This window comes from Arachis ipaensis, chromosome B07 (assembly GCF_000816755.2).
Source record: "Arachis ipaensis cultivar K30076 chromosome B07, Araip1.1, whole genome shotgun sequence".
In the NCBI taxonomy this organism is placed as follows: domain Eukaryota; kingdom Viridiplantae; phylum Streptophyta; class Magnoliopsida; order Fabales; family Fabaceae; genus Arachis; species Arachis ipaensis.
The window spans coordinates 123,911,766-123,924,042 of record NC_029791.2 but is presented as its reverse complement, the minus strand read 5'-3'; the positions used below and the strand labels follow the sequence as shown (position 1 = coordinate 123,924,042).

At 38.5% G+C, this 12,277-nt stretch overlaps 1 protein-coding gene and 2 long non-coding RNA genes across 3 annotated transcripts in view; 2 read left to right on the top strand and 1 right to left on the bottom strand.

Annotated features, from left to right (window-relative positions):
• Positions 1,004 to 2,975, bottom strand: LOC107606260 (tubulin alpha-4 chain; the record flags this gene model as incomplete). The annotated part of the gene is given in 4 exon segments (XM_016308295.2): positions 1,004 to 1,824; positions 2,034 to 2,404; positions 2,499 to 2,733; positions 2,834 to 2,975. Coding segments are annotated over 4 exon segments (1,356 nt in total). The 3' UTR covers positions 1,004 to 1,167.
• Positions 1,583 to 2,253, top strand: LOC110264429. Its single transcript, XR_002350593.1, has 2 exons — positions 1,583 to 1,849; positions 1,908 to 2,253. It is a non-coding gene; the product is annotated as an uncharacterized LOC110264429 (long non-coding RNA).
• Positions 6,228 to 12,277, top strand: part of LOC110264428 — a 6,832-nt gene continuing 782 nt past the window's right edge. Inside the window, exons 1-2 of the long non-coding RNA XR_002350592.1 lie at positions 6,228 to 6,240; positions 9,666 to 9,667. This is a non-coding gene — a long non-coding RNA (uncharacterized LOC110264428). The remainder of the gene's footprint in view (positions 6,241 to 9,665; positions 9,668 to 12,277) is intronic.

The window sequence follows — 12,277 nt, the reverse complement described above, 5'->3', positions numbered from 1 at the left end:
GGTCTTTTTTATATTAAAAATGTTAAAATTAATAGAACTCCTAAAATATATACTGTCAAAAATCTAATTAAGTTTTTAGTTATGAATACCACTTTTTTATTTTTAATATTGGATTAACAATGATGTTTTTCTAAATTGTGATCTACTATAATATTTTTCTAAAATGTGGGATGATTTAATGTACATAGTACAAATCGGACCGTCCGATTTTTAAGAGGTACAGAAATCGAACCATCCGATTTTTAGGTACATAAATCGGACAGTCCAATTTCTGTACTCGGACTATCCGATTTGTGTTGAAAAAATTAAAAAAATTTGGAGTACACAAATCGGACAGTCCGAAGGGTTCGATTTGTGGTCTGATTTGTGTACTCCAAAGTTTTTAGATTTGTGTACCTCCTATAGTTTTAAAAAACACCAAAAATTACCACGCTATGTATAATACTCATTCTACTTCCATATCTAATTTTTTTAGCCTATGAATACTTTCAATTTGTGAAAATATATTTTTTACGTTAGAAATGACCTAATTATAAAATTAAAAATAATATAAGAAAAAGATCTTAAAAATTTAGTAAAACTAGAAAGACTAATTGAATAAACTTTGAAAATATTTTAGTCAATAACAAAATTCAAAAATATTTTTAATTGTTTATCCAAAATGTGAATGAATAAATTTTAAACTCTGCATTAATACAAAACAAAACTAAAAAAAGCCAAAAACATTACTCATACATCTCGACCGTTACTGGCTGCTAATGTCTACCTTAAGCGGTATCATATATCCAAGTTATGTCGTTGTCACTGGCACCTAATCTACAGCAGTGCTATAAGTAATTATATCAGTAATGATCGTACAGGAGAAACTTAACATTTTGCTACTATGGAAGAGTGTTGGTGATACACTATAATTTCGCTAAATTCATCTATATCTGGTTTTGAATCTTTAAAGGCGCAACGTTAAAACAGGAAACGCATGGTGGATTAGTAAAAAATTATAATAGTGCAAAACTGCAAATATAAAACCAAAAGTGGATTAAACATTGTGCTATTAAGGTAGAAGCACAAACATGATGTTTTCACAGCAAAGCATCAAAAAACTAAAACAACTTGTCCAATAGAAAACAGAAAGGCACATAACAAGAAACACATCATCATGGCGGCAGTCTAATAGTCTTCCTCTCCTTCACCTTCCTCACCCTCACCAGACTCCGCACCAACCTCCTCGTAATCCTTCTCAAGAGCAGCAAGGTCCTCACGAGCCTCAGAGAACTCACCCTCTTCCATGCCCTCGCCCACATACCAGTGGACGAAAGCACGCTTAGCATACATGAGATCAAACTTGTGGTCAATCCTTGAGAACACCTCAGCAACACTGGTGGAGTTGGAGATCATGCACACAGCCCTCTGCACCTTGGCAAGGTCACCGCCGGGAACAACTGTTGGTGGCTGGTAGTTGATACCGCACTTGAAACCAGTTGGGCACCAGTCCACAAATTGGATTGTGCGCTTGGTCTTGATGGTGGCCACAGCAGCATTCACATCCTTGGGCACCACGTCACCACGGTACATCAGGCAGCAGGCCATGTACTTGCCATGGCGAGGGTCGCACTTCGCCATCATGGAGGACGGCTCGAATGCGCTGTTGGTGATCTCAGCAACCGAGAGCTGCTCATGGTAGGCCTTCTCAGCAGAAATAACAGGTGCATAGGATGAAAGCATGAAATGGATCCTTGGGTATGGAACCAAGTTAGTTTGGAACTCAGTCACATCAACGTTCAGTGCACCATCAAACCTCAAAGAGGCAGTGAGGGATGAAATCACCTGCAAAAATCAATACATTAAAATTGTCAAGGCACCTACTTAGCCACACCTTAAAAGTTTTATGGAAATAGCTCAAAAGAAAGCATGCATCTTCATATCCAACTTTTTTCAACAACAATCAACAAACAAAGTTGAATAACCAACAATCCACAGGAATCAACTCAAATTATTAAATTGCAATTCCTAACAAGCTTTGAAACAAATTTTACCTGAGAGACGAGGCGGTTGAGGTTGGTGTAGGTGGGGCGTTCAATGTCAAGGGAGCGCCTGCAGATGTCATAGATGGCTTCATTGTCGAGAAGCACGGCGACATCGGTGTGCTCAAGGAGGGAGTGAGTGGAAAGGACACTGTTATAGGGCTCAACAACAGAGGTAGAAACCTGGGGAGATGGGTAAACAGTGAACCCAAGCTTAGATTTCTTTCCATAATCAACAGAAAGACGCTCCAAGAGAAGGGAACCAAGACCAGAACCGGTTCCACCACCAACAGCATTGAACACCAAGAACCCTTGGAGCCCAGTGCAGTTATCAGCAAGCTTCCTGATCCTATCAAGGCAGAGATCAACGATCTCCTTCCCAACTGTAACCACCAAACGCACCGTTTCAATCAAAATAGGAAATGATAATCAAATCATAAATGGATATTATATTAGGGATCGAAATGAAGAAATTACTGGTATAATGGCCACGAGCAAAATTGTTGGCAGCGTCTTCTTTGCCGCTGATGAGTTGCTCAGGGTGGAAGAGTTGGCGGTAGGCTCCGGTCCTCACCTCGTCTATCACGGTGGGCTCAAGATCGACGAAGACGGCGCGTGGCACGTGCTTTCCGGCGCCAGTCTCACTGAAGAAGGTGTTGAAGGCATCGTCTCCTCCACCAACGGTTTTGTCACTCGGCATCTGTCCATCGGGCTGAACCAAAAGAGGAAACACAGATTTCAGCAACCCTAGATCTGAAAAAACCAACCAATTCGAAGGAAAATAAGAATAAAAAATCCCTAATTTCAGGTACCTGAATGCCATGTTCGAGGCAGTAAAGCTCCCAGCAGGCGTTTCCGACCTGGATACCGGCCTGACCAATGTGGATCGAAATGCACTCTCTCATTTTCTCGGGAAAATTGGAAAGGGAAAATAAACCCTAAAATGGAAAATTGAAAAGAGAAGTTTCTGGAGCGGCGTTTATTAAGACGCCTTTGTCACAGATTGAAATGGTGAGTTGCTATGTTTTAGTTTGGCGTTTAAATAAGCGCCAGCGTCAAGGGTGGAAAAGAGAGAAAAAGGCTTGGTGCCTAAATTTGAAATGTGCGGTTAAAAGTTAACTAGGGTTACGTTGACCATGGTTAAAAACGGGAAGAGCTTTTGTATTATTTGGATGGTTGCGGTTATGGCCCAGTGTTCCAGGCTGGATGCTACTAACTAACCGTTGAGTTTAGCCAATTTGAATTTTGATTTTGATTCCGTTGTTACTTGTTGCCCCCATAATTCCCGGATTGTCCATGCCTTTTTGGATGAGAGGATGAAATAAGAAAAAACAAGATGGAAATAATAGAAAATAGAGGATAAGGACAACATTTTAAGAACCTTTTATAATATAATGTGATTTTGTAAATTATTTAAATGTATAAATTATTTATTTAATTAATGTAATTTTAAGATTAAATTATACTATAATAATATATCAAAATTATTAAAATTAAATTTATAATCAATTATTACTAATTTAGATTGGTCGAGTGGTTAACTCATTCGTCTGTTTAAATAAATGTCGGGGTTCAAATCAAATCTAAAAAGAAAATATAATCAATTATCAATAATTTTCTCGGACCGAAATTTATGCTGAAATTTTTTTTATTTCCCACTTCCTTTGTTTAATATTATATTTAGTTCCAAATTATTATTTATGATTTATTAAGATTAAATAATGTCATTTAATTAAGGAGTAAAGTATCGTTTTTGTCCTTAACGTTTGGGGTAAGTCCTATTCATGTCCCTAACGTTTAAATTGTTCTATTTGTATCCTTAACGTTTATAAAAGTGATTCAATATTATCCTACTATCAATTATACTAATAAATCAGATTATATTTTTCAATTATTCTCACTTGGATGTATTCATTCTCAATTAGGTCTCACTTGGATGTGTTCGATTTTAATATTATACCCACTATTTGTGTTTAGATTCAATTATGTCCCTAGAAAAGTGAATTATGTTAATGTTGTAGGAATTAGTTTCAACATATGATGAGCTATTTTCAGAGTAGATCATCGATTCTATCCTAGACATTTGTATTTTAACTTCAAGAAGAGATTTTTAAAACTCAAACTAAAGCGCTCATGATATATAATTGACGGCAGGATAACATTGAATCACTTTTACAAACGTTAGGGATACAAATAAGACGATTTAAACGTTAGGGACACAAATAGGATTTACCCCAAACGTTAGAGACAAAAATGATACTTTACTCTTTAATTAAGTATACAGCGTTAAAATTAGAGTAAATTCCTATAACAGTCCTTAAGGTTTTCACAAAATTATGCAATTTGGTCTTCAAAGTTCCAATTTTACCATAATAGTCTTCCGGATTGAACTCCAAATACCATAGTAATCTGTGTGCATCTTTTAGATGATGACTTAAGTCTTTTAATGGTTAGTTTAGCTCTCTCTCTCTCTGACAATGTCTTTCGCCCGGATCGACCGGCCGAAGCCAGCCTTGGGTCCAAAAAGATGGGCAATGCCCCGCCTCCGATTCACGGAATAAGTAAAATAATGTTAAAAGTAGTGGTATTTCACTTTCGCTATTTCCGACTCCCATTTATCCTACACCTCTCAAGTCATTTCACAAAGTCGGACTAGAGTCAAGCTAAAAGTAGTGGTATTTCACTTTCGCCGTTTCCGGCTCCCACTTATCCTACACCTCTCAAGTCATTTCACAAAGTCGGAGATACTGACGTGCAAATCGTTCGTCTGACTTGGGTATAGGGGCGAAAGACTAATCAAACCGTCTAGTAGCTGGTTCCCTCCGAAGTTTCCCTCAGGATAGCTGGTCTCTCTCTCTCTCTCTAACATTCTTTTTTTCTTGGACTCAACTTTAATGTAGCATACATAAAAATCAGATTGTGGTGTCAATGTTACCTCATTTACTTTATTACTCGAACTCGAACCCTAAACCTCTCTTCGATATTTCACCACAAACTCGTCCACAATCTACTTGAATTGTTTTATTTCCATAATTTCAACTTTTTCTCTCACTTCTTAAATCCATAACTTTAAAGCCAAATACGATTTCTTCTCCTAACTTTTTAAGTTAATGCCATTTCTCTTAATTACTCTTCTGAAATTAGAATTGGAATTGGAAGTTGATTTTTTTGGTATTTTAGGTTTATTCATAACGAGGTGAATGAGTTTTAGGAGTTACATGAAAAGAGAGATAAGTTTTAGACAAAATTAAGATGGTGGGGACTTATTAGATAAGTTTTAGACTCTGGGTTGGCGAGATTGGAGACCAAAATGTGAGATTTATTTGCTTGTAACTCTTTCTCCGCCTGCAACAAACAAGAGCTTGATTACACTGAGTTTTTTTGGATGCATAGAAAATATTGGAAGTTTTAAATAAGAATGGTGGAGTCGTTCCTGAAATGCGGATGGAAGTGCCATTGTTGCTTGCTTCAAAGAGAGATAGCAAGAACGAAAAAGAAGTCTATCGGAGGAAGAAGAAGAATCAGATGAAAATGAGGAAGAAAAAGAAGGTAAGGTTCACAAGATTTGGAAGAGACCAAAAAATATTAAGGTTAAATAGAGAGGGAGAGACCAAATTGGGTCTAATTTATAATTTTGCCACCTAAGTTAGTCATCACACACTCCAGTGTGGCACAAAATAACTACATCAGTATTGAAATAGTTGAGTCATCACTAAAAAGATGCTCAAAGGTTATTATGGTGTCCGGAATTCAATCTAAAAAATTACTATAAAATTACTATAATAAAATTAAAATCTCAAGAACTGAATGAATAATCACATGAATCTCAGAAGTCACTACAAAAATTTACTCAATAAACTTATAACAATTTCAATTTATCTAACTTCAGTATAAAAAAATTGTGTTAAATCATTTATGATCTAAGAAATAATTTGACCCAAAAAAAGGTAAACACCAACATGATAGAAAATTTTCAATCTCAAAAGATTTTTATAATACAATTAAAATTTTGGAAAACTTTTTTATGCAATTAACTAATCTTAAGGAGTACCTTAAGGTTTAACTCGTATCTTATGGACTCAAAAATAAAATTAATCCGAAATAGCTCTTCCACCTGAACGACGATGATATATGCTGCATGAAATGTATGGTTGGCAAAATAATGGGCCCCAAATTTTGGTGGCACATAATATCATGTCATTGGCTGGTAGGCTATCAAGTACCAACACATTCCAATGTTTCCATTGCGGGGCCCTAATTGTCTCACCCATGAAGAAATATTCAAACAAACAAACAAATGCAAGGTTTTAAACGCGTAAAACCTTTCTTTTAAAGGGTAAAATTAGTTTTTAAAACATCACTTGTTAATCATATAAGTTCTTTTATTATTTTTTTAATAATAGTGTCAAAAAAATTTTTAACATGACATATTAAGTGATACTACAATATACACTTAAAAATTATAATTATCTATTAATATGATAAGTTTATTAAATTAAATCAAATTAAAACTTAACTAAAGAAGATCTTAAAGTATTAGAATATCTCAATTTAGAATTAATTTGATTTAATTTCATAAATTTATCATGTTAGCCACTAATTAAGATTATTAGCAAAGTTACGATAACCGTACCAATCAATAAACAAATAAAATAATTGGTCCAATAGTTCAATAATTCAACCAAAAGTTAACCAGAATTCAATTGATTTAACTAAATATAAAATAAAATTATTAAAAAGTTATTTTAAGTTGTTCCATCTTCATCATACAACCAACAACATAATCAGAAATAGTTTTAAATAAATTAACTCAGCAAAACCCATAACACCACAATCAAAAAATTAACTCAGCAAAAAAATTAACTATCAACAAAATTATTCTAAAAAATTTAACAAAATACCACCATCAACACAGCCATTTAACAAACAGAACAGCATCAACAAAAATAATATGAAATCAATAATCAAAATTTATTCTAGTTTCATACAAAATTAAATAATAAAATAATAAAATAATCAAAAACTCATTATTCAAATATTTCAGGTTCAGAATCATAAAAAACAGAAATTTAAAATCATAAAAATTAACCAAAAAAAAATGAACAAGCGGGAGCTTATTGGCAGCGAAGGAGGAACCAAAAATACGGTGACGGAGGAAGGAAACAGAGGGCGAGAAAAGAACGAAACCTGCGAGAGAGAAACCAAGCTGACGGCGAGGGAGAAAAGGTGAGATAGAGACGAGGATCGAGCAAACTGACCAACAAAGGAGGAATCAAATAAACTAATCAGGGTTAAAGAGGAGATGACGTTGACGTAGAGAAGACAACCACAAGCTTCGATCTGACCCTCTGTCTGTCACTGCCGACGGCAACATGCGTGAGGAGAAGTGTTCGGCGACCGCAAGGCTAGGCGCTAGCTACAGCTGCTGGTTGGGCACGAAGTGAGAGAGAGAGAGGTATTTAGAGTTAGTGTGTATTTGAATTACAGTTTGCAAACGGAAGTTTGCATAAAATTGATTTTGCAAACTTGATTTTGATGAAAAGTAAGTTTGTGTTAACGTGATTTATGTTTGACAATCTTTATATCAAAATGGATTATAGTAAAATTGTTGGAAATAAGGAGTATGACCACAATCCAATCAATCATGTCTCAAATAATTTGTTATTGTTATTATACTAAAATGTTAATATAATAAAGTCCTTGATTAAATTTAGATATTTATCATTGTGATAGTGATCATAATATTGAGAGATAAATCTTTTAAATAGAATATTCTCAAGATGAACACAGTAATAGAGTTTCCTTTGACTTGCGACTGTCATAGTAATTAACAATGTATTTATTATACTTTGATTCCGGACACCTAATACTCTAGGGTGCTAGTTGAATGGATATTGGGTATGATTTAAATACTTATAGAATTAATGATTAGTCAATAAGGAATCTGTCAACTCTCGGTAAAGAGTTTGAGCTCTATGATTATAATGATTGAGATGAATAAAACCTTGGCCAAGGGAATTGAATGAATGAAGAAATGAGTTTCTTAGGTCATTCACGGTTCATTATAATAATGGTAACAAGTTAGAGTTTGACAATTAAACCATACTCTAAAGGTTAACCAAGAGCTGGAAAGATGGAAGGAATTATACTTTGTTCTTCTGAGGTTCTTAGTAAAAATATATTACTTCATACTATCGGGTCGTTGAGGAGTGTTGCTAGACGTCAACCTTGATTAGTAAATTTAGTATGACTAATTTACTACCCGCTTAGTATTGAACCTATGGGGTCACACACTAACGAGTGTTCTAATCTTTGCTGTAGAATTATTTAATTATTATTTTGATTTGATCAAATAAATAATTATATTAATTCAAATGGAATATTATTATATTCTTTGCTAGCACCAAGAATATAATAATAATATGATAATTGAGAATATTAAATGAGATTTGAGAATAATTAGTTATTCTATTTCTGAATTTGAATTATAAATTTGGATGAGATCCAAATCGATTATGTTTTAAATTGTTATGATATGATTCATAAAATTTAAAGGATTCAGATTTGGAATTTAAAGATATGATTTAAATTTGAATTGAGAATCAAATTTAAAATCAGTAACAAATCTCATACTATATATATGTATGTCAAGAGTAGAGGAAAATATGAGAAAGACAGAGAGAATAACAAGGGTTGTTATTCCTTTACCTCTATGCACATAAATGTATGTGAGTCTAATTCTTGGAGAAGAATTTTATGGTGTGCAAAGAGTTGCATGAGGTTTCTCAATTTAGATCAGATGTCCATTCGTCAAGGAGTTGACAGCAAAGGTTGGTCTCGGTATGGATACGCATAGCGCCTTCGTACCATCGAAGGAGAAAGTGATTTTTACTAGCGTACTCAGGTATTTTAGATCTGATCTACAGTCTACTATCTATATATTATTGGAATAAAGTTTAAGCACAAAATAGATCTTTAAGGATTACTTTATTTTCTTCCGCTGCGTGTGTTATGAACACATAGTAATCCTTCAGTGTACTAACTTTTAGCTTTAAAAATTATCAAATCAAATTTGATCTTTATATATACACTTATATATATGAGAAACAAACAAAAAATATTTTGCATCTTATTCCTTTTATTGTGATCAAAATCACAATAAAATTTAATCAATAAATAAAATCAAACAAAACATTTAATTATAAATATAACTATAATATATTTTAATACATAAAAACACTAAAGGGAGTACTATACATTTTATAATGTTAAACAAAAAAAAAATGTTCTATAATTTTTTATAATGTCAAACAAAAAGAAAATGTTCTATAATTTTTTAGTACTGTTCCGGCCCGACCCAATGCCCGAATCCGAGTAATCGGCCAACTCGACGGCTTCACCCAACCCGAACCGAGATGTGACCCAAATGTCACCTCCCCTTCCACGAGGCACCTGAAAGCTGGGAAGGAAGTTTCCTGGAAGGTGGGTCTGCCCATGTGGGACCCGCCTTAGTACAGATTATATAAGGGGAGAGCTCTACCCCTCCTCAGAGATACGACACCTATCCTGTACCCTATCTGCCACCTTCGTACAGACATTGACTTGAGCGTCGAAGTTCTTTTGTAGGCTCCCCCCCATTCCAAGCCGTCAGCTCGGCGGGACCTCGCGCCTCAACCTCACTCCCTTCACGCTGGCCAGGGATACCCTGACGCGCGAAGGCGAGCTGAATCCAGTTTCCCTACCACTTTCAGGCATCTGGCACATCCGACCCGTGCAGGAGCCGAGCTACCGAATATTGGCGCCGTCTGTGGGGAACAAGGGATCCTCCCTAGCTTCCTCTCACAAACACACGAGATCCCCCTCTCGCAGGAATGAACTCCCCTTCCGCTCCCATGAAAGGCATCCTTTCGGGGGGACGGGGGGCGACAACGCGAGAATCATGCAGGAGTTGCGCCACAGAGTGCAAAACCTTGAGAGGGAGCTTGCAGCTAGGGATCGTTACCAACCTAGCCCGAGCCTCTCTCCTACTCGATCTCCTGAGCAGAGAATGGGATCCCGGGGAAGAAGCCCCCGGAGGAACCAAATCCGACGTAGAACGGGCGCTCGGTCTCCCTCGGCCCACGCTGAATCAGAGGGCCATCATGAGAGCAGGGAAAGACCGAGAAGGCGACAAGACCCCGTCATCTACGCCCAATCCTTCACAACTCATGCTGAGTCGAAAAGCCGGGGAGAGAGCAGAGAAAGGCCGAGAAGGCGAAGAGACCTCATAATCATGGGAGTAACCCCTTTTCACCACTCCATCCTCAAGGTCCGGCTGCCGAAACACTTCGACAAGCCAACGGACATGAAGTATGACAGAACCCAAGACCCCCAGGAACACTTAACATCCTTTAAGGCCAGAATGAACCTCGAGGGTGTGGGCGACGCGGTGAAGTGTTGTGCTTTTCCCGTGACCCTGGCAAGACCGGCAATCTGATGGTTCAATGCGTTCTCACAAGGGTCCGTGACGACCTTCGTGGACATAACGCGCAGCTTCCTATCACAATTCACCACGAGTATTGCTAAAGCCAAGCACCCGATCAACCTCCTTGGGGTAACCCAAAGAAATGGGGAGCCGACCAGGAAGTATCTCGACAGGTTCAACGACAAATGCTTGGAGATTGATGGTCAAACCGACTCGGTGGCCAGCTTATGCCTGACGAACGGGCTGTCAAATGAAGACTTTAGGAAACACGTCACACCAAGCCTGTTTGGACCATGCAAAAGATCCAGAACATTGCGAGAGAATACATCAATGATGAGGAGGTGAGCCAGGTTGTGGCGACCAATAAATGGCAACCAGCCTCTCCCCCTCCCCGTCAACCTGGGCACAGCGAAAGGCCGAAAGAACCCTCCAAGGACGGAGGACCGGCCAAGCCTTTCAAGCTCTTTCCCCGAGTTGGAAAGTTCACAAACTATATCCCTCTGACGGCCCCGATCGTTGAGGTCTACCAGCAGATAGCCGAAAAGGGCATCTTGTCGAAACCCCGACAACTCAAGGACAAAACCGGCGGGAACAAGAGCCTGTACTGCGACTACCACAAGGGCTACGGCCATAAAACCCAGGACTGCTTCGATTTAAAGGATGCTTTAGAACAAGCTATTCGCAAAGGCAAACTGACGGAGTTCTCACAGTTCATAAGGGAACCCAGCAGAAGAGAGCGTGAGCACTCCAATGAGGACATAAGTCGAGCCGTGAAGCTGAGTCCTGAACCCGAGGGGGACAATGACTGCGGCCTCACTGTCGTTAACGTTGTAGTCGGAAGGGACACACCCCCAGGTCTAAGTCCGTAACAAAAAAGGACGCTAAGATCTTGGCCGTGTCGTCAAGTAGCCTTAAGGCCTCCTCCAAGGAAACTCCAAGGATATCGTTTGGGCCAGAGGACCAGTGGTTCCATGACATCTCGGAGAACCCCCCATGGTGATCACGGTGAGAGTCAGAACAGGCTTGGTCAAATGAATCCTTGTCGACACCGACGCCAACTCTAACATCATGTTCAGGAACATCTTCGACGCCTTGGGGCTCTGGGAAGCCAACCTGAAAACTCATCAGCACAAAGTGGTCGGTTTAGGAGACAACTTCATAAAGCCCGACGGGGTAGTCTCCCTCCCGGTTTAGTTCTGTGCGGTAATATGCACTAAGATGCTGATCATGAAGTTTGTAGTGTTACTGATATCGGTGGGATCCCTTAGGGGGGACTTAGAAACAGCAGTTGCGTGCGACAACGCCAGCCTCTCCCTAAAGAAGAGAACGAAGGAAGCATCGGGGGTCTTTCTGGCCAACTTAGACGCCCGGGTCGACGACAAACCGAGGCCTGAACCCGAAGGGGATATGGAGAAATTCAGGGTCGGGGACACAAAGGACAAATTCACCTTTGTGAACAGGAACCTCCCTCACTTCTTGAAAGAGCCCCTCATGAAGGCCATAAAGGCAAACGACGACCTATTCGCCTGGACACCAGCTGACATGCCAGGTGTTGACCCTGAGTTCATGTCGCATCGACTAGCCGTGGGGCCGGATGCCAAGCCCGTGGCCAAAAAGACGAAGGAAGATGTCCCATGAAAGAGCCAACGAGGTAGCCAAGCAGACGGCCAGCTTGTTAGAAGCAGGGTTCATCAGGGAACTTGACTACTCGACATGGTTATCGAATATAGTCCTTGTCAAAAAGGCAAATGAAAAGTGGAGGATGTGTGTTGATTATTTGGACCTTTGGACC